The sequence below is a fragment of the Thunnus maccoyii genome, chromosome 10, assembly GCF_910596095.1.
Source record: "Thunnus maccoyii chromosome 10, fThuMac1.1, whole genome shotgun sequence".
Lineage (NCBI taxonomy): Eukaryota > Metazoa > Chordata > Actinopteri > Scombriformes > Scombridae > Thunnus > Thunnus maccoyii.
This window is the reverse complement of record NC_056542.1, coordinates 2,283,574-2,310,412: the sequence shown is the minus strand read 5'-3', so window position 1 is coordinate 2,310,412 and position 26,839 is coordinate 2,283,574. Positions and strand designations below refer to the sequence as shown.

Sequence of the window (26,839 nt, the reverse complement as noted above, 5' to 3'; positions counted from 1 at the left end):
CAGAGGGTCAGTCCACCTCTTGTGAAGAGAACTCTCAGTGCTAATTGGTAAATGGACTGAATTTATATATAGCGCCTTTCTGGTCTTATCGACCACTCAAAGCACTTCACAATACATGCCATCATTCACCCATTCACACACACATTCATACACTGATGGTGCAACCATTTGGAGCAGTTTAGGGTTCAGTATCTGGCCCAACTTCAACATGCGGACTGGAGGAGCCGGGGATCGAACCACCAACCTTCTGATTGGTGGACGACCCGCTCTACCTCTGAGCAACAGCTGCCATGATTGTGTACAGTTTGATAAACAGGTGTATAAAAGGAGAAGATGAGAGGATTTTTTTTGTTTTTGTTGCAAGACAAAAGACAGAATGTTAAAGGGATAAGATGAGGAAAAAAACGTGTAAATTGTCAGATGCTGTGTTGATTTGGTGTTTGTGTATGTGAGTGTGTGTATGATGGATGAAAGATGAAGGAAAGAAGGAAGGAAAGAGCAAAATGAATACAGATGCACATGTTATACAGCATAACAGAGTTGTCCCATCACAGTTCCAGTCTTTGACATTTAGAGCCAGACAACTGAAGACTTTTTTAATATAATTGAAACTATGGTCTATTTATTGCAGCTATTTACAGTTGTGGTACTGTATGGTTTTATTTATGGAATAGGATCAGTGATTTGATTATCTATTATCTGGTTTGACCATACTTGGCTTTTTTTAATTATTGTTCGTATTTCTCTTTCTTCTCTCTTCCTCTTTATTATCCTTCAAAACATACTGTCTCACTTAACATGTGAATTTTAGTACAATTAAACATATTAAGCATGTTAAATCTTGAATGTATATTTGTATGATCTATGTTTTATGTGTACATGTGCATTGTGTCATTGTCGGCAAGTGTGTTGTGTGATGCAGCGGCTTGGGGCCCAAGACAAATTTGCCCTTGAAGGACAATAAAGTATCTTATCTTAAGAGAAAACAAACAAAAAACACAAATACATACTGTATATACACTCATACTCATACACATACAGTATATATGCATACATATATACTTATATACACATATACTATGTATACACAGTACTGTGCAAACGTATTAGGCACTAAAAGTAAATAACACCATGAACAGTTTTTATTTATCAATTAACTTGAGTAAACAGAAGAAACCGAAAGTAAATCAATATTTGCTGTGAGCAGCTTTGCCTTTAAAACAGCAGCAGTTTTCCTCGGTTGACCTGCACCCGCACCTCTCATGGTGTTACAGGCTGCATCCCCATTGGCCAGTTACTTTTGAAGGGTTGATGCTTTGTGTCAAAATTCAGAGCTGAAAGTAAAAAATGAAGCAGAGAACTGAAAAACCGCAAAAGATAAATCCCGATCAGTGAAAGAAAATTGAGAATACTGTAATCAAACGTTGAAGTCTTGTTTAGTTTTATTTTATTTAGTTTTGCCGTCGAGGTCTTTTTTGTTTGTTTGTTTCGATATATTTTTATTCACTGTTAAAAAAAATTTTGTTCAATTATTATGACACAAACTCAATCCCATGCATATGTGCTTTTCAAACATTTCACATGTGATAAATTTCCACTGTATAACTGTGATTTGATATAAGACATCACATGTGAAAACAATTACATCACATCACATATTAAACACAATATACATCAAAATAAATTCACATAAAGTCATGTGGATTATCACATGTAATGAAATCACATCCAGGCAATAATGGGGACATTTTACATGTGAAAACAGGAATTTCACATGTGCTTTTTATAGCGGTTTACTCTCTGTTTCTCCTAAATGTAACATCATGATAAAAATATCTTCAACGGGAACCAAACATCGAGGGGAAACAATTTTAAATATAAATGAGTATAAACTGCTGGGATGACTCAGTGGTGTTGAGACATGATGTGTCACTCTGGGGAAATATCAGCACAAGTAAAGCGATGATGTGAGCCTGTTAGCAAAGAGCAGAATGGAAACACAACATCAATAATGGATTCACTTCCAGACGGCTGGCGCTTCAACCTGCTGGAAACCAGGATGGAAACATTGCAAGAGTCAACACGTCCGCACATAGATTTACACATCTATCTGGTTTTTATATTTAACTGGTAACCTGTTCTTTTATAAAATATATTGTTATGATACTACAGTATGTATTAATATTATAGTGAGTCTTATCTGGATTGGTGCTGGAAAAATTGCCTGGCTGGCTAAAATGATCTCCAATTTACCCCATACAAACCCCTTAAACCTTAAAATAATACATTAATATATCCATAAATTAACCACAAATTTGGTAAGAACCCCTGAATCTGCACTTTAACTGAAACACTGAGGTCTCTTTAAGGTAAGGTTGTAATGTAATTTTGTAAATAATGAGGGTTTTTACCCCTTAATCCATGCAGGAAACCCACTAAAAACATACATTTATTAAAGTCCAACAACAAAATCCCTTAAACTTAATTAATTTACAGCTGAAGATATATTCAAACCTCTAATTTAAACCAATATCCCAACCCTAACAAAACCTTAAATAGATAATTAATGAATTTGTTAAATTTTTTTAAAAAATGTGTAAATTAAGGGAAGCTCATGTAACCTTTTAAAGGTGCAGTGCGTAGAATTTAGTGGCATCTAGCAGGACAATCTGCAATCTGAAAACCTCACTGCTAGATGCCACTAAGTCCTACACACTGGTCCTTTAATAGGTTGTTGTGTCGCAGTGAATCGACTGTCTGAACTTTTAAAACCTCGTATTATCTCAGATACAAACATCTGCAGTCTCACTATGAGGTTAAATGTCCCTTTGACGCCATCCTGACAGAGATCAGAGACGTCATTGCTGCTCTACTCTGATCCAAAGGCCTCCACACCTTCACCTGTAAAATACCAGTTCCCAAATGCCAGAGAGACGTTTGTCTGTGACTCAGAGGCCTCTAGACATCTGTAGAGGCTGAGCGCTAATCTGTCCACAGCTGGCACTGCCACGGCAACACCACAGTAACCCTTCCCGGCATTTTCCTCCAAATCACCCACTGCATGTTCCGGAAATGTTTTGCAGACTGACTGCAGTTATTAGACCTGTCAATGTCTCAGGTAGGAAAGTTTTCATTACTTTTACAGCAATATGTAGCAATACTGTCCATGAAAACCACTGAGCACTTGAGTCAAACACAAGAAACAAATGCACACTTACACAAAATATATAAATAAATAAACAGAGATTGAAGCAAATAACTAAAATTAAACACAATTACATCATATCATCACTTTGTAAATAAATAAAATAACATAAATCAACAGTCAGCTATACATGATATATGAAAGCATGTGTAATGGATTCTGTGTGTCTGAAGCTCAGATATGATCAGATTTTAACAATGTTCCTTAGATAGACAAAAGCAAGATTGGACAAGATTGTTGGAAAAGAGGCCACGTGAGGATACATGCAGGTTGTCAGGGCCAATGATAAGGATGTTTTTATAAGGAAGTTTTATCTTAATTTACCCTAAGAAGGTGAGCAGACATCAATCAGACATTAGTCTTTTATGCTGGACAAGCTAGTGTCTTGCAGTATTTCCTGGGACATACAGCTGTGTATCATCAGCATAAAGGAAGAGTAACTCATGTTTAAGTAATTAGTGAGAATGAGTCGTTACTGGTTTTGTGCTGGTTCAGAGTTGATCAGGAACGACTTATAAAGAAAGTTGTCAGTATGATCGATTCACAGATATTCATGAACTAATCAGTACCTAGTGGTTAATTAATATAGTCTGTTCTCTAGTAACTCGTTATTATCTATTATATATTCTTCCAGGTAGGACTTAATAGGGAAGGATTTATTAACGATCCATCAATTATCAGATCTTTCCTCACTCATTCTTTAGTAACTACACTCAATTTTGTGTCCTGTATTGTAAAGTGGAGTCTTTGATGTTGGTGCTTGTGTATTTGTTTTGTCCTTACGGGCCACCATACTTATCAGACAAAAACATGACATTTTGTTTTGTACAAAAAAGTTCTAATTTCCTGTGAGACCAGCCACATGTTATGAAAGGGACTAATAAAGGATTAATAAATCATCTGTCTTCACTCATCTGTATGTGGATAGGTTAATATCATCAGCTCATTTGTCTGTCTGGTAATCACATGTCATCCATCCATCTTTAATCAGCAGTATTAATGCGTCTTTGCTGTGTTTTGCTCCGCTGTGTATTGTTGCCATTTCAACAGGAAGTGGAAGTAGCCCCCCTTCAGGTTCTTCTTGTCAATTATTCAACATAAAAGGATCTAAATATTCAAAAAGCCATGGGTTTGCTCACCATGTGCCTGTTTGACTGATGAACTGTGTTTCTGTGAGTGAAGGCTCAGCATGTCTGATTTAAATTCTTCTCCACAGCGTCATTGAGACAAAATCTAGAGGGAGTACAGAGGCTGAAAAAAAGACAAATTATTTCATTATTTAGTGGCAGACATGTTTAGCTGCTCAACAACATTTACTGTCCAGGGATACACAAGAGTTTAAATCTTTAATTAGAAGTCATCAGCACCTCCGCATTCAGGAGATATTTTGTAAATTTGAAGCAGAAAACAGCTGATTTCTCAGCAGCGACCAACCTGACATAAGAATTTAATTTGGACACTTTTTTTGTTATTATTAAATTTAGTACTTTAGTCATTTTTCAAGCAAAAATACAAAACATTCTCATGTTGCAGCTTCTTCAGCGTGAGGATTTGCTAATTTTTGTTTGTCATATAATAAAAAATCTGAAAGTTTTCTTTTTCTCTGTGCTTCATGAGACAATGTTAAGTAAGAATAACAAGGAAAACTAGGATATTTTTGCATTTTCTGAAGAAAATACATGTGAGAACTGGAAGCTGTTCCCAGCCGCCACAGTTACCATGGCATATTACATTTAAGAGATATGGTAGTTAATAAATAGTGTGGTGGAGTTTTATTAATAACCGCAAGGTGGGGCTATTGGTGCCATGATTCAGTATGTCATGCACATTCTCCCAGAGAACACGTGAACCATTGTATGAAATGTTACACACTTGTGCAATGTACAACATTCCCAATTTGGTTGCAATCCAATTTAGTGTTAAAGAGTTACGGCCTGTTAAGGGCTTCAGGTCATGCCTTGAAAGGTTTGGTAACCAATTACAGACAATCCGTAAGTGATACCAGAAACAAACTCATAAGTTTTGTTCGGGGTCATCTAAATATGGTATGTACCCAATTTGGTGAAGATTAGATGAAATATGTGCCAACAGAAGGAAAAAATGTGTTTACCAAAAAATTCAAAATGGTGGAATTTTTTTTCTGATGTAAATGGGCGTGGCCCATATCATGTAGAAAAAACAAAAAAACCCTGTAAAATAATACAATAAATTTCTGTGAAATAACTTTTTTTTTTACAGTGTATGGTGATAGTCACACTGTCTCATAAACACATAATAAATAAATCAGACACAGTTTCCATTGATTGTTTCCTTTTAATAGAGTAAATATGAAGGATAAAGCCGGTGAGCAGATGAGTGAAGTGTCACACAAACACAGCAAAGCTGTTAGAGATGTTATTTCTGTTATATTTAACATAAAACCAGGTTTGTACAGTTTCTTATCTGATCTGCTCAAACTGTTTAATTTGGATTCAGTGAAGTCCAAAGGCTGTTTCTGAAGAACTGATCACAAATCAGCTACAATTCCCCATCCTGTTGATGGAACTTAATAAATACATTTTGTTATTTATATAAAAATTGTTATCTTGTTTAAAATTTAAAAAAAAAAAACATTCAGAGTTCAACTAGACTCAACAAATCCCTTCAACAAAGACAATTCAACATTATTTATAAAAAAGCCCCAAATAAGTTTCACTTTGTTACAACATTTGGGAGTTTTTCTCTCATAATACACATTTCACTTTGAGTGTTTTGACAGAGCAAAACTCTCAGTGCCCTCGAGCAAGGCACTAACACCTTTTGGAGCTGCGACCTCTTTAAAAAAAAAACAATAACTTGTCATGTTGTCAACAGGTTATAAAAGAGTCATCTGAAGAGTTTATAGAGTCCTGAAGGGTTAAACTTGAGCAAAATTAGAAAACAAACTACGTACCAGAAATATATTTCTTCTACCAACCCATCAGATTTATCTTGTGTCCCTGCTGACTATGGGATTACGTTTATGTTTGTACCATAATAATTGAACAAAATCTCACAAGAATCAAAGACGGAAAAAAATAAAAGTGAATAAAAATAAACTGAAACCACAATAAAAACAAAACAGACACATATAATAAAATTATATAAGAGTGAAACGTGATTACAATATTCAGACTTTTCTTTCACTGATTTTGTCTTTTGCAGTCACTTTTTTTCAGTTTCGCTGCTGAATTTTTAAGTTTCAGTTGTGACCCCCTTCGCCCCCCGATAAATAAAAGTTAAATTAATAAGAAAAGTGGGGCGAGTATCACGTAAACCATAATTCAATCCTGGAAGAGGATCTTTGCTGCACGTCTCCCACATTTCCTTCTGTCTCTCAACTATTTACAAATGAATCATTACAAAATGACCAAGAAACACACGACTTTGTATAAGATTTAGTTTTAATTTTACAGTTAATTTAACGTTAGATGTGCAGCGGTGAGTCAGCACTTTGGTGGTTGGTTACTGTACGGGGTGAAAAAGGCCACTAAGACAAATCTGAGCTCATATTTACATTCCTTTTCCTAAATAAAACTAACTTAGACTGTGAATTAGTAAAGCGATGTAAATATAGCAGCAGAAAAGCTGTTTATGAAAATATAACCTGCACCTCATGTTTGCTGTGATGGTTTCCTGCAGTACTTTGTACAGTACGCTATATTTCTGTAGTATTATGTCTAATATTTGTAGGGAGAAGTTTTAGTGTCTTCATATTGTGGCAGAAAGCTTTGGAAATAAGTTAGTTATGAACAAAATACTGAAATTCATCTGCAGTTTTAAACCAACAGCAGAACTTTAGTTAAAGTTAACCTGCAAAATGCTTAACAGAAACACGTATTCTGCACATTTCCAGGTGAATATTTATATTCTGGGGCTCTACTGGAATATCTTTGCAGGGCTTAAAATCTTTATCTTACTCTGGCCCTTTAAGCAGCCCCTCAGTTCAGCTTCTGTCTGAAACAGGTAATCTGGTCATGTTTGGATAATTTCACAGAAATATGTAAATGTTAACCAGAGTGAAACAAACCTTTAACACCGCAAGAATCCATTAGGGGTAAAAAAATAAATCTCTTCAAAAGTGAAGAGTTAACTTCTTACTGATCATTGTGGGAATAATACAGCAGCAGCATCGTGTGTCCAAAGCAAATTTACCACAAGCAGCCCAACTAAGCCAGCAAATTAAATTAAATTTATAAATTTAAAAATAACAGTAAAGGGTAAAAAAATCTCTTTGGCTGCTGTAAAAAACAAAACTGTGAAACCAATTTGTTAGTCGTGCCGACAACGAAGAGGCACCTTCAGCTAACATGTTTGGATTTAACCCTTTCATGCATGAATTATGATAAACTCAGTCAGGAAGTGTTTTTATTCCTCTTTAGGCATGAAAAAAAATATTTGAACTTCATCTTTTTTAAAACACGCATTTTTCAAGGAGTTTGTCCAACTCAGTGGACAGATGATTAATTGTCATTTTCTCCCAACATAAAATCAATACTTGGAAATTTTAACAATTGTATTACTCTTTGGTTGTTACTTGAAGTTACAAAATTTTATTTACCTACAAGGGTCTATTACTATAGAAGGATCGGCAAGATATTTCTGAGCAGCCGAGTATTTCCGGCCAGCAGGCGGCCATCTTGGTTTTGAGAAATTTATGGATGGCAGTGTACGGGATGATGCACTAGAGTCCACTGTGTTGGCTGATGTGCAACTATACCATTAAAACCCCATGCATATATAAGAAAGCAGCTTTTGAATAGCTGTCCACTGTAGTGACCACTATGCATGAAAGGGTTAATGAGCAATCCAGGGGCTGCAAGTATTGATTATGTATTTTTAGGGCCAAAAGATAAAATAAACTGTTTTGTGAATGTAGGTCTGACGTTGGATAAAATTCGGTAATTTAGTCTCATGTTATTGGTTTTAATAATTTGAGGTTCAGTGTGTTTTTTCTGTGAAATGTAAAGTGTCAGGTCAGATATGTTTTTACTTTACGTGACATTATAACAAGGTTAAGTTTGAACTTATGAACAGCTGCTGCAGGCGGCTCTAACTGCAGTGCGGTTCATATGAAGACAGGCAGACATGTTTGTTTCTAATGTTTTATGATCAGTTTTCTTATCAGCTAAATTTAAAACCACCACCTATTGACTCATTTCTAACAGATAACATCTGATACTGATCAGCGCTGATCAATCGGAGCATCTCCGGCTGGTCGTGTGTTTACAGCGAATCTGAAACATCGCAGGGTCGACGTCAGCAGACTCGGATCCACTAAACAGTGCAGTTATTCTGGATGAAACAGTTCCTCTACATCTCGTCAGCGTGCGCCGGTTTAGCGGGATCGTGACTTCGTTTCCCGGATGTCGACCTCAAACCGAGGGCCAACGGCTCAGTCTGCCTAGCAACAAGAGTAGAGTTGTTCCCTGATTGGCTCCCCTCCTGCGCCATGCCGTCAAAGCCTGTATTTTCAGGGATTTCTGCTGGTTCTTGCAGTACAGCAGCGCCGTCCGGAGGTCCTGATTGGCTAAGGTCCGAGAGCTGCGATGAGGAGTCGGACTGGACCGCCGGACCGTCGGCCTCGTCTGCTGTCGGCTGGGAGGAGATGGGGTCTGTCAGGATGTTTCTGGAAATAACTGGAAAGATTTTAAAAAAAAAGTGACAGTGAGTGAAAACTGAGTAAAGTTTTGTCGTTTTTTTGTGTTACTGTATGTTTTCTGTATATATGAACAAACAACCTCACATCTCTAATTTTGCACAAATAAGTTGTTCAGAAAAAGTTACATAAATGAGGAAAACCTGCAAAATTTAAAAAAAAATTAAGAATTAAGGATTCAAGAACCTTTACTGTCATCTCACCACAGTTACATTTATACTTTTCAGTATCAAACGCTACCTATGAATAAACTAAATTTTACCCGGGCTTGGTGAAAAAATAGCATAAATGCACAGGTATTAAAACTGCAGAAGAATTAAAAATTAAGGTTTTAAAAAAGAAAAAAATAGAAAAAATATTAATAGAGAATGTAAAGAATCTAGTGTGCAAGGTTGAATTTATACAGGCATAAAAAAAAACTAACAGCGTTCATGGACATGGATTGTGCGAAAGATAAATATAAATACATCTGGCTAATGTTCTACAATACAGAATACTAAATAGACAGAGTGCAGTTGTGCAAGAGGATCAGGTGATCCAGTAACTTTACAACCTTGTTGAGGTAGAATTGGATTTGATGTGAGTGAGTATGTGTAGGGGGGGATTATGGGTAGTTGTCTGTCGGGTGCTTGGGGTATGAAGGGTGTTTCACAGCCTGCGGGAGGTTCTGGTTTTCAGGGAGGGGTGTGTACTGAGTGCTGCTGGCTCAGCTCTTATGGAAAGTGTCCTGGATGGAAGGTAACGGGGCTCCAATGATGCAACCAGCAGTTTTTAAGACCCTCTCCACTGTCTGCAGAGATGCATGATCTGAAACATGTGGAGATGCAGCTTGTTGCAGGAAGTAGAAGCACTGTTGTGCCTTCTTGGTCATGGATGTGACATGGCAGCACCAGGTGAGATCTTCAGTGAGGTTTACACTGAGAAACTTGGTGCCTGCCACTCTCTCCACCATGGAGTTGTTAATGTGTAGAAGGGGGAGGGGCGTCTCCAGATCGCCTGAAGTCCACCACCGGTTCTTTGCTTTTGGCAACAGATTCTGTGACCTGCAGTGTTGGAAAAAGTACTCAAGTAAAATTATCAATACCACAATGTAAAAATACTCAATTACAAGTAAAAAACCTGCATTAAAGTACTAAAAGTACTTAAGTAAAAGTGCTAATTTTGTAATAGTTCTATACTTTTACTTAAGTAGATTTTAAATACAGGTTTTTTACTTGTAATGAAGTATTTTTACATTGTGATATTGATACTTTTACTTAAGTAAAGGATCTGAATACCTCTTCCAACATTGCAGGTCACGGAATCTGATGGGTCACCAAATACAGCGTAACACCGGTCTGGATGGGCAAGCCCTTGTCCCACGATGCAGGCTGGCCTGCTTCTGTTTCACTCACAGCGCTTCCAGTGTTCCCCGCCTGGAGGCTCTGTGTCAGATGGTGTCGGTGATGCCTGTGCTGCGTAGCAAACTAAAGCTCATAAGCTTCTCTTCCAGTAGCAGTTTGTCAGACCTATTTCCAGGAGGATCCACAGTGAACCCTGGAACTATTTAAGCATGTATTATATACACTATGTACACTATTTAAAGCATCTATGCTATGATTTCCAGTGATTCCACCGAAGGAAAGTTTCTTATCGTATTGTTGACACACCCTTCGGGTCCACACCGCCGTCACATAAACTCTTAAAGAATTAAATGTATTCATTCTCCTGATCCTGCTGCATCTCTGCAAAGTGATGATTTATCAAATCCCCTGTTATTTCCAGACAAACAAACAAAAACAGGTAGTGATGCAAGAGGGACTGACCTCCTGTGGGTCTGTAGTCATCGTCTGCAGACGCGTCGCGGCTGAACGGACTGAAACTCGGCATGATGATCAGACCCAGAGAGACGAGGATGATCTGAGGACACAAACACACACACAGTTCGTCTCTCACTGCAGTGATGTCAGACATGTTAACAGAGCCTGAAGTCTCCGTTCATCAGGATCTGCTATCAAGAGTCAGTTAAGCTGAACTGGAAACTGTTTCAAATGTATAGAAATGGGAATTTATGTTTTATATTCCGCTTATTAACTTCTGAAAGAATCTTTTTAGTGGAGAATTGTGAATCTTCTCAGACAGTAGTTGGTTTTAAAGCTGAAAGTGACAATTATTTTCTCGATTAACTAATTGCTTCATCATTTAATCGTCTATGAAATGCTAAAAATTGTTGTTATAGAAATCTTGAGCTCGTCAATCCAGAAACTCCGGGATATATGGACGTCTTATGCAAAAAGATTTACTGACAAACACCGACTCGATCAGAAGTTACAGTTCAAAGTGCTGCTGTAGACGCAGCCGCAGCAAATCTGAACGAAAAGAGCTGAAACACTCTCAGCTTATTCAGGCGGTGCCCAGGTGACCTTGTCCCTTGTCACAACATCGTTATAACATTGTTTACTTTAGCGCTGTCTCTATGGCAACAATCATAAAACCAGGTTGGCTCGACCGGGATGAAGACAGCTGTCTGTCCCTCACTGTCTGCTGGTCTAAGGAGCTTTTCATACATAGCACATATAATCTGTCTGCACATAAACTTATCTTTAATTTGCTTGTTCTGTCTGACTAAACCTTCAGTTATTCAATTTAATGTCAAATATGACACAAAAAAAAACATCAAATTGTCAAGTTTGACAGGCTGGAAACAGAACATTTGGCATTTTTGCTCGAAAAATGACAAAAACGATTAATCAAAATAGTTGACGTTTCATTTTTAGTTGACGAGGCGTCATTTATTTCGATCGACAATTCAAATACTCGACTAATCGTTGCAGCTTTTGTTAATTTTTTTACCTTTCTGACAAAAACTGCTACTAAATTTTCGACAACAAATAGAGCTGAATATGCTGGCTTCTTCTCTATAATCAAATAATATGAAAAGAATCAAAACCAGGATTCAAAAAGAACTGAAACCGATAAGCAGAAACACACACGCACACACACACACACACGCGCACACACACACACACACACACACACACACACACAGCATCTTGTGTGTTTCCTACCAGTAAGCAGGTGCTGGTCTGGGCTCCTTTGCTGACCGTCCGTTTGATCAGAGACTGAAGTTGTCGCAGCTGAGCCAGCAGAGACCTGAACACATCGATACAGTCACTGAGTTCACATTGACTTACATTATCTCTTTATTCACATCCTCCGAACATCCACAACATTTTAATCCTCTCATATCAAAAGTATTTTTAACCTTTTCATTTATCTGCTGGTTAACTCTTACTAATACCATCAGGAAAGAGTTTTAGATCATCTGTATGTAAAACAAACAGAAGGAAGTTTGGTTTTAGACTTGTGAACAGCCTCAGTGGTCAGTTTATCTTGTGTGTAGACTGATAAACGTCACCGCTGTGTGTATTTCAACTTGATTATTTTTTTATGTGTGTGGATGAATTGTATATGTGTTCTTTTGTTTGCCTCAAATTGCCCCTGAGGGACAAATAAATTGTTCTGAATTAAAAATTGAACCACTAAATAATCTCCACAGCTGCACAGAGAGAAACATCTGCAACTCCAAAACCAAAACAACTTCTCTTAAATGTATCATCATTACAGACTGAAAGGAAAAGATTTAGAGATTTGTTTAGACTATAAGGATCAAGTTGCTCCTCCATATTTAAAAGTTTAACAATCACTGCAGATGAGCTGAGAACAAGAAGCCAACAGCACCCTCTGCTGCTGGAAACCTTTTCTAAGAGGGATTCTGCAGGGTCTTAACTCCCTTTATTTACAGGCTGTTAGCAGAGTCACTACATGCAATATATTGTTATTTTCAGAAGAAGTCGGGCTATTAAGAAATGCCATCGATTTGCATGTGAGTATTATAAATGTTTTATCATTTTGTTTGGATTAAAATGGAGTTTTATGCCTGTATGTTCTCAGGGTTTCAGCACAGTGAATAATACAGTCAGGAGTAGGGATGTGCAGAGAACCCAGTATTTGTATTTGTATTTGTTGAGGCAGTAAAATTATTTGTATTTGAATAAAAGTGGACAGAGGTTTAAAAATCCTGTTTTTGTTTCTATTACGTTTTTAATTTTAGAAAATTAAAGTGTTATTACAATAAGTGTTCATGAAGCGTGTGTCAGTAGCTCAGCTTTATCTCTGGGGAACACCCCCAACTCTGGGAGTGATGTCTAAATTAGGAAATGTGCGTCATGTAGCAGGTGGATGTGACTCCCCTCACTGAGACCTGCTGATAGACGTCACAGCGGAGCAGAGGAGAGACACTGAGATAGTGATGTAACCGACCTGCACGCTGGTATTTGACATGGTTTGTTTTTCTTCCTGAGAACAAATAACTTTTGAAATATTTGTATGAAACAAATATTCGTAAAAAAAAAAACCAAAAAAAAACCAAAACACTATTTGTGCTTTGCCGAATAATGTATTTGTATTCGGGCACACCCCTGGTAAGGAGTCAATAGTTAGTCGTACATGTTGTGTTTCTCCAGCTGTTCCACTGTCCTCTGCAGCTCCTTGTTCTGTGCTGAGCAAGCAGCAGCCCTGTTAACACACACACACACACACACACAAACAGGTGTATTACTATGACTGAAAACCTCCTGAGAGTCCTGAGCTCTCGGGATGGATATTATGTTCTAGTAATGTGAGATTTTATCTGACGCCAAACTGAACCTGCTCTCCAGACCGTCGATGTACTCCTTCCTCCTGCGTCGGCTGTCCTGAGCCGACTGCTTATTGCGGATTTTCCTCCGCACTTTTTTCAGGATTCGTTCCTCAGCCTACAAATAAAAAAACTTATTGTCTCTACACTGTGTTTCACTCCTTCATGTCAGAATAAACTCAGATCTCAGTTTTTCAGGGACAAACCAGCTTTGTGTTCTTGTTTTCGTGACAAAACATCCTGAGTTAAGAAGCTGTGATTCAACAGCAGCTGTCTGACCTTGGTGAGAGGAAGGTTGCTGGGCAGAGAAATTCCTTCTTGAGTCAGCAGCTTCTGTTCCTCCTCAGTCAGCTGAAGATCCGGGTACAGCTGCAACAGTAGAAGAAGAGTCAGACCTCCAGCATCAGCTTAACTCTGCCTCAACTCCACCTGAAGGTGAGTCTTACCAGATCTCCGTCAGGGCTGGGAGGCTCGATGGAGGTCAAACTGCCGTCGAGGCGAGCGGCAGAAACCACCGGCAGCTCGTTAACGATGCACGAGTCCGACAACAACAGCTGGGAGCTCCATTCATCTGCACAGGAGAGGAAATGACATCATGATACAATCAAGTGTAAGGATCTGGAGAGGCCTCACACACAGGTAACAAACTAAAAAAACAACAAAAACAAGTAATTTGTTTTAATTCATTCAAACTCAACCCGTAGCAGCATGTAAAGCCAGCGATGTCCATCCGTCTTACTGTTAGGTTTAGTCTTTATATTTGCCTGTGTGGTCGTAGAGCTGCACTGTGTCAGACCAGGTTGTAGAGTTGATACTTGTGTGGTAAACTGGCTGCTGAGTCCTCAGATGTGTTGTCATTGTCGAGAAAGGCAGCAAGTTGGCAAACAGCCTTTTCATTGTTGGTAATTTTGCTCCCAAAACACCACAAACTGCTGCTCAGATGCTTCGGTGTCGTGATTATCTGATCAGCACGACTTTGCTCGCTACTGTCCTCCATTTTTATTTACTAGCTTAGCTTACTGATAGGTTGAAGAGCATTTTGGTCAAGCTGAGAGTGAATTTTAAGAACGCCTTCTGCTGGATCAAAGTCAAAGTCAAATTTATTTATGAAGCAGAAAACAATCAGACCAGAGCAGGCAGCTAAAATCACAGATACAAGAAACAGCGACACAAACAAAGAGGCAGCTCTCAGGTAGAAACAGACAACACCTGAGCGTCACGGCCACAAACCAAAATTCAGTATCAGGAGGATTCAAACACTAGTGAATAAAAGTAAGTTTTGAGCCTGGACTTAAAAGAGTTGATGGAGGGAGCAGATCTGGTGGCGGGGGGGGTGCTGCTCCACAGTCTAGAGGCTGCAACCGAAAAGACGTGATCGCCCCTAAACTTAAGTTTAGAACTTAGGGGTAGAATAAGGGGTTAGAAGGTCTGTGATCTAGAAGGGGGGAGCAGCCCATATAGAGCTTTATAAACAAACAGGAGAACTTAAAAATCAATCCTGAACCGTACAGGCAGCCAGTGGAGAGAGGCCAGGATAGGGCTAATATGGTCCAGGTACCTGTCAGGAGTCTGGCTGCAGCATTCTGGACCAGTTGCAGGCGGGACAGGAACGACTGACTAATCCCAGTATACAGAGAGTACAAAGCAAAATACTTCAAATGGTCTGTTGCACTTATAGGCTGTAAACTTTGAATGTGAACAGGTCATTACAGTTAGAATATTTAATTTTTCCCCAGTTCTTTGAATAAAAAGCAACAGCCCTAAAACACACCAGTAACACTGTCAGTTTGCACGCTGGAGAAGGCGTCCATGGCGTCCCGTAATGTTGGTGCAACGCATGAATAAGCAGAACAAGTGTCGTCCTACCAGACGAACATGCGACAAGTAAAAATTAGTAGTCGTGAAATCCCTTCTGTCACTCTACACATCATCGTATCTCCTGACTAAACCTCACCGAGCTCTATGGAGATGACGTCCACGTTCTGCTGTCCCGGTTCAGTCTTCACGCCGCCCAGGCCGCTGATGTCATACACCACCTGGTAGACGGTCGCCGGGGCCGCCTGGGTGGTCTCGGGAGCCGCCACGGTGACGGGACTCTCGACGACAGGATCCTCGGAGATGCCGCTGTCGCTCTCTGATGAGGGGTTGGCGGGCGGGCCGCTGGGAAACACCTCGTTTGGGTCGACACCATGGAGGACGTCCTCTGACTCGCTGTCGCTCAGCGTCTTAGAGAGAACAGACGGTTTCACACTGATGCTCGGATCTGAACAACAGTCACTATTTTATACTTAAATCACTGTTTTTAAATCAACTGACAACTTTTTAAACTTTATTGTCTTTTGCCAAGATGTAAAGCCTCATAAACTGAACTTAGACCATCACAAGATGTTAAATTTAGCACTGAAACTCAAAGTGAGACTAAAGAGAAACATCCTGATCCAGTTACACTACAATCTGCGTCATTCAGCACATTTCTCTTCTTTATTTTACTTCTTAACCAAAAGATTATTACTTCACTTTCTATCTTTTAATTTATGACTTCTGGCAGCCTAAATCTGCTGAAAACGAAGCCGGTTTTGGATTTTGTTCTGGTTTCTTTTCTTGCTCAAACAACAAGAACCAGAACAAGGATTTGATAAGAAGAAGAGCTGTGACGATACATCAACTAGTCGATCGAAAGAAAATTATTTTGGTAATCGATTTCTTAATCTTAAACAACAGTCAGGTGTCCATATGAGCAGTGAAAGAGGTTTTACTGGATATTAAAAGATCCCCTTCAAATTGTTTTAAAACACGCTTGAAAAATCTTCATTTCAATCAGTTTTCAAGCAAAAATGCCAAACGTTCTTTATAGGGCTGTAGTCTGCTGGTCGATTAGTTGGTCATATGCTCTCATCCGACTAAATTCTCATTGGTCGAATAATCTCCGTGTTATTTTCATAAGGAGAAAAGTGCTACATCAACAGCTTTCCAGGATTAATCCATTATTTCCTGCGGCGGGAGGGACAGACTAACAAATTACCTGTGAAAACAACGAGGGTGTTTTGAATACACCCCCGTTGTTTTAGCAACTTTGAACTCGCCCAACCTGATGGAGACTGCTGGGTCTAACTGTACTCAACGTTTACTGAACGTTTACTGAATCTGTGTTTCTCCATAACGACACAACGAGAACCCCCGCCAGGCCAAAAAAATTATTTTTTAATATTTGATATTTAATATTAAATATCCATTCATTCGGAAATCGACAGCGTTTGGGAGTCTCTGAGCAGCGCTGTTCCGGTACGTGAGTCAACCTCTCTGTCGTTGCCTGGGAAACCACCGGTCGCGTGTCTCCGTTAAGGAGTATGTTTGCGTAGCGAGCGGGAAAGAGCGAGGAGCAGAGAAATAACGGTGGATGCGAGCGGAGCAGAGGAAAAGCTTAGTAGTGAGTTGTCAGTCTGGCAGTAGATGTACAGTACAGACTACAGTGTGTCAGTTAATAAATGCTAAAAAGTCACGTCTGTTGTTTCCCCAAATGCTGGAAAAGTGAAGGGAGTTAGCTCCAAAGTTAGCAACAATGGATTAGCATAACCTGAAGACGCTAAACAGAGAAATACAAAACAGAGGATGTGTGGCTGTCGAGTTTACTGTGCACTCTGTCCCGTTACAATTAATTGATTATTTAGAGAAAATAATCATCAGATTAATCAATAATGAATATAAGCGTTAGTTACAGCCTTGATAAGAAGAATCTGAGTTACAACATAAATAAATGTAAACTAATACCAACCCAAAGAACACAGTTTAAAATACGCAAAATGATCATTTAAATATGAAGACATCTGACAGGAGAAAAGTAGAAGTGTATACTGTTTACTGCGTCTGGATAACTAGAAATAAGACTAATGATGTCGGGATTAAAGAAACCATTTTTCAATCACAATGTCAGTAAAATATTCTCTCTCTAAGAAAGAAACCAGATCAGAAATCCAGAGAAGAGACTCCAGATAACATCACCCGAACTATTTTATCACACAGATGTAGGAGACTCACACAGTCGGGGTCTACCGCCCAGTCCTGCAGGGGTTTCTCTCCGCCGCTGAAGACGAGTTCGGAGCAGGAGAACGGAGCGTCGAGCTGCCAGCTGTCTGCCGCCACGCCGCCGTCACCGCTGAGAAATATCTCCCCGCTCTCTGCATCCATCACCTGAAAGACACGTTTACACGCTGCTCACCAGACCCACTGACAGTAAGGAGGAAGGGTCAAAGGTCAAAGAATCACTGTGAACACCGTCTCAATGAGTAACAGGGACAGATGTGTTATTCCATTAACTTCTATTGTATTTTGGAGAATATATATAAAGTTTAGAGCTGCAATGATTAGTTGATCAAAAGAAAATGAATCGGCAGCTATTTAAATAATCATTTTAGTCATTTTCTAAGCAAAAACGCTAAAAATTTGCTGGTTGCTGCTTTTCAAATGTGATGATTTGAAGTTTTTCTGTGTTCTAATTGACATTAAACTGAATATCTTTGGATTTTTGACTGTTGATCAGATAAAAACAGACATTTGAAGACTTTATAACAGACATTTTCACTATTTTCTGACATTTTATAGACACACCGATTAATCGAGTAAATCATTACTGAAAGTCATTAGTGGCAGCCCTAATGAAGTTAATTATTATTTTGGTTTTAGTTGCCAATCAGATTTAGGTCAATACAGAAATAAGGTATGAATATGAATCACACACCTGCAGTAAAAGCCAACATGAAGAAAGAAGAAAGTAAATACAACTGAATAAAGAGTCTGTCTGCGTAATGAGAAACCGTTGTGACGCAACACTGGAGGAGGATATCCTGGTAGGTAGGTACACACACACACACACACCTGGCCTCTGACAGTACCAGTTTGACTGAATAGAAACCTGATAAGCTGCTACACGTGTTTCCAGTTTTTCCTCCCTACATTCAAACTTTACATCTGGGTTCCCACAAAAAAACAAGCTTTAAATTACATTTCTCAATTATTTTTTAGGTCTTATTGGTAAAATGAGACCAAACTTTAGAGGTAAAACATGACACTAGAGGTTAAAGTGCTGACCATGAAACACAGCGTCCCCACTTCACCCGGTCGGGAACCTTTATTGCCAGTCATTCCCTTCTTCCTCATTTCCTCTTTTCTCTACTATCACATTGCTAATGATGTTATAAATCCTGATAAAAGCCTTCTTGTGTACACTGAACTCTGTCATGAGCCTGAGCATATATCTGCATATATCACTTCATCACAGATATATTAGTATCAGTGTATCATTATCACTGTTTTTCACGTCCCTCTTCAAACAAATCAGGAGCTCAAATGAACATTAAACATGTTTTTCTTGCTGTAATCATTCCTCCTGCTCAATAAAATGTATTTAAAAGTTTATCTGAAGCTAATATGAAGCTTCAGCTGCTCAAATGAGTCAAATCAAGTAGATATCTTTCAACGTTACAGTCTTTTTAGTGCCAAAGTTCCTCTTTTTGTTACTATACTTCCACCTGCAGCTCAACAGGGAAACACTGTCCGAGGAAACACAAAGAGGGAATTTGATGCTAAAAAGACTGTAAATGTGTCAGATATCCACTTGATATGACTAACTCAGACTGCTGAAGCTGAATAGAAGCTTCACACAGACTTTTAAATGACTGTGTGGACACACTGTGGATTTTATCCTCCATCACTTCCATTGAAAGCACATTTGAAGGATCTTTTAATATCCAGTATGAACAGGAGGAATGATTACAGCGAGGAAAACCTCTTTCACTGTTACTATGGACACCCCTCCTTTGAATATGTTTATTTTTACACTGTAAAATGTTCTGCTCACAACATATCTCAGACACAATCCTTTAAGAATGAAATTAACAAATTAACAAGCACATAATTAGTTAGTTAGTTGAATACTGCTGCACAATAAAAAAGTTTTTAACACATTAACCAAGTTGTGACACTCAGCTATAGTTGTCTATATGTATGTTATTATTATCTAATTTATGTTTACTCAATAATGAGTGTGACAATTAGTCAATTAATCAATTAGGTGCAAACTATTAAATTGCTCAACAACTATTTTGCTAATCGATTAATTGTTTTGACTCATTTTTTAAGAAGAAAATTTCTAAATTCTCTGATTTCAGCTTCTCAAATGTGAATATTTCCTGGTTTCTTTAGTCGTCTATGACAGTAAACTGAATATCTTTGGGTTGACATTTGAGAAAATAATCAACAGATTAATCGATAATGAAAATAATCTTTAGTTGCAGCTCTAAACGAGTTACAACTAAACAAGAAGCTGTTGTGTCCAGCAACTGCCTTGACTGTCAGTGGTGGAAAGTAACTTAGTACATTTACTCAAGTACTGTACTTAAGTATAATTTTGAGGTACTTGTACTTTACTTCAGTATTTCCATGTGATGCTACTTTCTACATTTCAGGAAATATTGTACTTTCTACTCCACTACATTTATTTGACAGCTTTAGTTACTTTTCAGATGAAGATTTGACACAATGGATAATATAACAAGCTTTTAAAATACAACACATTGTTAAAGATGAAACCAGTGGTTTCCAACCTTTTTGGCTTTTGACGTCTTACAAAAAGCAGTGTGTAGTCGGGGTCACATTTCACATGTCTATGAGTTGTTAACAGCTCCACCAAATAGTGATTTTTCCCTCTAAACTTCTCACATGCTTTCATTTCAATAAATGTTCAAATGATCCAATATTTCAGCAAAAATCAAAGATTAGAGAAAAAGTCCAAAAACTGAAAACAGATTTGTGTATCAGAACTTTGTTTTTTCTTCTTTCCTCTCCCATTAATCATCTCACGACCACTCAGATTTATCTGCTGACCCTTTGGAGGGGCCTGACCCCTAGGTTGGGAACCAGTGGACTAAACTAGCTAACTGTATATAAAGTAGTGTAAACTAGCTCCACCTCCAGCAGCTACAACAGTAACATGCTGCTCTAACACTGATGCTTCACTATTAATAATCTAATGATGTCATATATAATAATATATCAGTCAGAGGGACCAAACCACTACTTTTACTGCAATACTTTAACTACATCAAGCTCATAATACTTATGTACTTTTACTGTATTTTTCATGCAGGACTTTTACTTGTAATGGAGTATTTTTACTTTGCTGTATTGGTACTTTTACTGCAGTAAATGATCTGAGTACTTCTACTACAGTGTTTGACACTATTTAATGTGGCTGTTAATTTATAGGAAAAAATACCTTTAAACCTACATTTTCATTTCAGTATCGTAGTTTGTTTTATCATAGACTTGCAGTGATGCTCCAGTCATTAGCTGTTAATTAGCTGTTAATTAGCTGTTAATTAACGATGAGTGTCAGAGTTCAGGCCTGATCCTGGTTCATCCGGATCAACAGGAGCAAGCAGCAGACTGAATGTTAATAACACTCACCGTACGAGGCAGATTTTCCTTCTTCTTGTTGTTTTTCAGCCTTCAGAGGCTCCGGTTCTTCATCACACAGCGTCCCGGACCTCTGCTGCTGCAGGAGGATCGTAAACAACAACACCAACAACAACAAAAACAACAACAACACGCTGCTTTCTGCTGCTTCACACTGAAATTCAACTTCCAGCTGGCAGCCAGCGGCAGTCCGCTTCCTCCTCCAACTCTTCTTCTTCCTTTATCTTCTGCAGCGTCTTCATCTCCTTCTTCTTCGTGTTCGGGGTCATTTGTTGGACGTTACAGGTGTAAATGGCGCCACCTGTTGTCTGGAGGCTGAACAAATACGACTAATTGTAGAAGTATTCCGACTTTATTTTAATATTATGAGTTTAATCTAGAAATCACAACTTTATTCTCGTAAAATTCTACATTTTGCAATTGTAATTTGCACATTTTACATTTAAACTGCACATTAATAGCAATATCTTGCCTTAAAGTTTAAAATTCTATTTTTATTCCATTTTTATTCTACTTTTTTTTTAGTATAGTACTTTCTGTATAAATATATATTTTTGGTGATTCACACACACACTTCATTGTGTGGTTTTTTTGTAAGCTACGTGTGTTTTTTTGTCATTCATGTGATAGCTGCTGTTACACTGAAATTTCCCTTTAATGATAAATAAAGTATTGATATATTAAAAGTCTCCGTCCAGTCAAAATCATGTGTTTCTTCTTGTTCCTTCAGTTGGATGTTCTTCTCTTCTCTTTGCAGAATGATGTTTGTTTTCAGTGGTGGAGGAAAGACTGCGAGATCCTTTACTTAAGTAAAAGTAATTAATAGTAATCAATACCACAATGTAAAAATACTCCATTACAAGTAAAAGTCCTGCTTTTAAAATCCTACTTAACCCTTTGTCAGGATCCAGTCACAGGCCCAATCCCAATGTCCCCCCTAAGTCCTGAATCCTCAAGGACTTAATTGACGTCACCTGGTGAGTGCTTGCGTGTGAGAAGCTGCAAGGACTTGAATTGGTTTAACAAGTAATGGGACATCACTTTGCAACATATCACGTTACCTTGATGACACCAAAACATGTTATGTATGATTGTCGGTTGCCATATCAACATGATTGATTGGAATTTCTCTAAACAAAAATAGAAAAAGACAAAAATAGTAAAACCACTCACTCATAAAGCACATAATACATTTAAAAAAAGAGATGATATTAAAACAATAATATCCAACCCACAAAATAATCATGTGCTTGGCAGTCAAGTAAGGGACCGACTGTCTGATCTGTCAAATAATCAATTTACTTGTTTTTGTCAAAACAGCATCAATAAGCAAAAATTAAAATGGTTGATGAATAAACTAGGTGTGTAATATAACCGATGCTCCTCAGATTTCATGTATTTTTATGTATCTTAAATCCTTGTTAATATAGTGTGTCTTTGTACATTTAGGCAGACCAGTTCACCCACTACAGAACACCCACATGCCAGTTTGTTAACTGTTTGTTTGGGGTTTTTTTGTTAATGCTTCCGGGCTTTCCCTGCTAACCCTGTATTTAACACTACACTATTTAACACTGATTTAATGTCACAACGCTGTGAACTGTGGGTATTTCCCTCAGACAAAGTCTACAGAGATGCAGACTTACAGAAAGTTTTCTGTACTTTCCGTAGTTTATTTCTGTGCTGCGTTTCAGTTCAGTCCTGTTAGATCCTCTGTTCTGTATCTACTTGATTTGACTCATTTGGACGCTGAAGCTTCATATCAGCTTCAGATAAACTTTTAAATACATTTTTTTACACAGAGGGAGGACTGTGGATTTTGTCCCCCATCACTTCCATTGTAAGTGCATTATGAAGTGATCTTCTAATGGTCAATATGAACAGGAGGAACGATTACAGCAAGAAAAACAGGTTTCAATCTTCAGTGGGGCTCCAGACTGTTGTTTTAAGACACATTTGAAAAATTGTGAACCTGAAAAAAGTCTAAAGACTCTTTCAATCAGAATCAGTTGAACTGGTGTTGGCGTCCATGTAATAAAATAGAATAAAATAAAATAAGAAAACTGAATAGAAATAGAATGATGTAATTTGATTAAAAAATGAAATGTTTGACATTATACTGTAGGCTATATTATTGGCAACTGAATTTACAGGGGAAGTACAGTCATGATAACGCGAAAATATGCATAATGTGAAGGAATATAGTGCACAAAAAGTAGAAACACATTGAAATAAAAGAAATTAAAACAAACTCTCAGCTGTGTTGTGAGGGTAATAATATGGATCAGTGATTGGTTGGTGCGGATTAACGCCCCTACAAGCTGCAGCCCGGTGTTGTGTCATGACTGCGGTCCCAAGTGTTGGTCCTGGTCCAGTTTTTGGACTCTGTCTGGCCGCTCATCGGTCACTCTGACAGGCAGGATTCTTGTTCAGAGGTACTGCGATCTTTACAGCTGACAGGATTTGTCTTTTCAAACATCAGTACATTTTTAGAAAGCTTATAAAAGCTGATAACTTTCTCCGGTATTGTGCACTTTTGTTATTTTGGTCATATCTGTTGTATGGAGTAAGACCTATACCTTATTCAACAATTCAAGCTTATAAGGATCTGCAGCTGTGTGCGTAAACGGTGCCAGTCCATTGCGTAATGGCATGTTTGGCTTGTTTACCAGCAACCAGAGCGTCCATGTGTCACAGGCTGAAAGGTCATGTTCATGTTCAAAATTAAAACAATTTATTTACATACAATAGTTTAAAAACAGCCTCTGGCCAGCATAAAACACTAAACATTAATTTAAAAAAAGATTAAAACAATTCAAGGAATAAGACTAGGACTAGGATAAAAGAAGACGATTTCTATACTCACCAAGCACTTTATTAGGAACACCTGAGCAATCTAATTCAATCCAACTCAACACCTCTAACATAAATTCTACTTTTACAAAGCTTATAGATTTAGTTTTTGTTGACATTGTCAGAAAGGTGATGATTCTTCTTTATGTTTGTTATTGAGGTCGTAGTGGGAAGTGATGGTGTACTGAAGTGCGTTATACTGAAAAGTGTTCCTAATATTTTGTCCACCTCATTAACATACATGATTTCAACAGCTTTGTTTCCTGTTGCTCTGCGTGGTTCCTGCACTGTCTTGAGAATGTTGTCGTTGTTTTCTGTCTGTAATTTTTAACCAAAAAGTTAATGGGACTTTCAGGAGTTTGTGGGGGTTTCACCAGATTATTGGAGGGCCCCACTGTTTCTGGGGGGTTTCCATGGTTTAGATGTTCTTGAATAGACCATTAGATGCTTTTGTCTTTGTTGTATGTCTGTGTTAATCTTCCTGAAAACAACTTTGTTTATATTAACATAAATATATGAAGGATTTTACCCCTAAATGAATCAAACAAATGACAGGCACAGTAGATTTTTCAGATTTTAAAGATGTTCAATAACAAACATAAATGATAAACATCAGGCAGATTTTTTCAACACATGGACACATGAACTGTGTTTTATCGTCTTCATGTGACTGATCTGCCAGTGTGGTGTTTCTCCTGTTTTAATAAAGTTTTTATTGACTGTCTGGAAGATAAGCTTCACTGTAAAGTATATGATCTCACATGACGTTCATTTTCTTCAAATGTTTTGCTATCAACAAGTTTCCAGGAGGTCACAACAAAGCTGCCGACGCTCATGGCATCTGTTGAGTTTTTGTGGTTTACTAGTTTTATTTATTTGCTCTCTGGGGGGCTCTTGAGACATTTCCATTGTGTTTTAATGGCTTTGGGGAGTCACTGGAGACTTCTGTGGTTTTTCAAGGGAGTTATAGGGGTTCTTAAAGGTCCATCAGGGGTTCTTGGGTGAATCCTGAAGTGTTCACGAGGGTTCCAGTGTATTCTAGCAGGTATATTAACAGGATTTCTTTGAAGGAATAGTCACATCGTTGATGACTTTTTCAAGGTTCCTTATAGACCTTCAGGTGGTCTTCATGGGTTTTGAGGAGGTTTTAACGGGTGTCGGGGATTCTTAGGGTTCTCAAAGTACTATAGAGGGTTCCTCCTCTTTTAATGGCCATCAGAGGGTGTTCATAGGGTTTCCCGCAGTGTTTGAGGGGCTACCCGGGCTCTTTAAATGATTAGTTAGGTAGATTAAATTAGATTTATTTCAATCTATGTCTGGTGATTTTCTATATTTTTCTTCTTGTCAACAAATCTCATGTTTGGATCCAAACCAACAATGAATTGATCTACTAACAAATATTGTGTGTATCCAAAGCCTGATATATCTTACTCCTCTGTGCCGTAGACCTCTGTTGTTGTACAAAAACTGTTAAAAACACATCAATGAGCTAATAACAGCGATCACATTTTCAGTCTTGAGTGCTACATAACACAACCTCTTGAATATGTACTACATTGTACTTTAGTTCAAAGTCAAGAGATGTACTGTCGAGTTTCAGGAGTGAAAACATACAAGAGTTAAAGCACATGGATGACAATACAACCACACACACTTCATGTTTTATGTTTGTGTTGACTTTTACCTTCAGGCCCTGAAACTTGAGTAGATTTTCACAGTTACCCATAAAAGATAAAGATACATAAAAAAGATAAAGATCACCTACATCATCAGAATGATTTCTGCGAATTCACTTCAAGATATGCCACTGAAAGCCTGTTATGTACTTGTATATGTTTTCATACAATATATATTCAAAAGCAGTCATTCCAGTCTGATGTGAGTGTTATTTTTCTGCTCGACTGCCTCTGACAAACAAGGAGTTACAAAACAAATACAGACTTTGCGAAGGTTATTTTCCAAATAACGTTAATCCGCAGAACACAAACACACTCAAACCTACAGACACCTAAAAAAAACAAAGAAGGATGTTTATGAAAACTGGATAATAACAATACATCAAGTGGAGAATTACAGGCAGAAACCAAACCAAAGTGCTTTTGTTGTCAAAACTTGAACATACACAGGACTCAGGATGTGAACCCGGGTCTGTCAGAGTCCTGCATCCTGTTTACTATCATGGAAAACTTGGAAAACTAGCAAGTATTCACATGTGAGAAGCAACTAACAGAGGGTTTTTGGCATTTCTGCCTACAAAATGACAATTATTCAGTTATCAAACTTCAATTAGTGTAGTGTGTGGGGGGGCAACAAACTTTTGCCCCACAGGAGGTTAATCCGGCCGTGGTCAAAACATCTAAAGATACTCAGCCCTCAGTCTTCCACTGGACTTGACCTCTGACCTCATGTTGGTTTGTGGTGTGACTGTTCCAGGATCTGTGTTCAGCTGCAGGATCAGCAGCTGGATGGATCCTCCTCTCAGCTGCAGACTCGTCAGGTTAGAAACAACATGACTGGAAAACAAGAGATTTAGACATCAAACTAAAAGTGTTGTTACGGCTTCAGTTTGAAAGATGAAAGATGTCAGTCAAACTAGAGCTGAAAATATTAGTTGATAAATCGATTAGTAGATACATCTTGATAGTTGATTAATAATTAATTAATTTTTTCAAGCAAAAATATGAAACATTTGATGGTTCCAGCTTCTCAAATACAAGGATTTGATACTTTTCTTTGTCTTGCGTTATTGTAAACTTTAATGTCTTTAGGTTTAAAACTTTTGGTCAGACAGAAAGAAATTTGAAGACGTCAACTTGTGCTCCAAGAAATTATGAATTTTACTGTTTTCTGTTCATAGACCAGCTTAGTTGCGAAAATAATCGTTGGATGTATCGATAGTTGCAGCACTTGATAAAACTACATGTAGTGCCTATTTATCAAAAATCAAAATCAAACT

General features: G+C 38.0%; 1 protein-coding gene across 2 annotated transcripts; it reads right to left on the bottom strand.

Moving 5' to 3' along the window:
- Positions 1 to 7,710: 7,710 nt before the first annotated feature.
- Positions 7,711 to 21,106, bottom strand: creb3l4 (cAMP responsive element binding protein 3-like 4). 2 transcript variants are annotated; one of them, XM_042423116.1, is made up of 10 exons: positions 21,022 to 21,106; positions 17,596 to 17,748; positions 15,515 to 15,785; positions 14,007 to 14,131; positions 13,840 to 13,929; positions 13,572 to 13,678; positions 13,371 to 13,439; positions 11,930 to 12,014; positions 10,688 to 10,781; positions 7,711 to 8,862 (listed from the first exon to the last, which is right to left on the bottom strand). In XM_042423116.1, the coding sequence occupies exons 2-10, from the start codon at positions 17,743 to 17,745 to the stop codon at positions 8,537 to 8,539; spliced, it is 1,317 nt and encodes a 438-aa protein (XP_042279050.1). In that variant the 5' UTR covers positions 17,746 to 17,748; positions 21,022 to 21,106; the 3' UTR covers positions 7,711 to 8,536. The 2 variants fall into 2 exon arrangements, 1 of the variants encoding a protein (XP_042279050.1); XR_006098350.1 differs by lacking the exons at positions 7,711 to 8,862; positions 21,022 to 21,106 and adding exons at positions 9,244 to 9,925; positions 10,160 to 10,336 and having other exon boundaries at positions 17,596 to 18,073.
- Between the last annotated feature and the right edge of the window lie 5,733 nt (positions 21,107 to 26,839).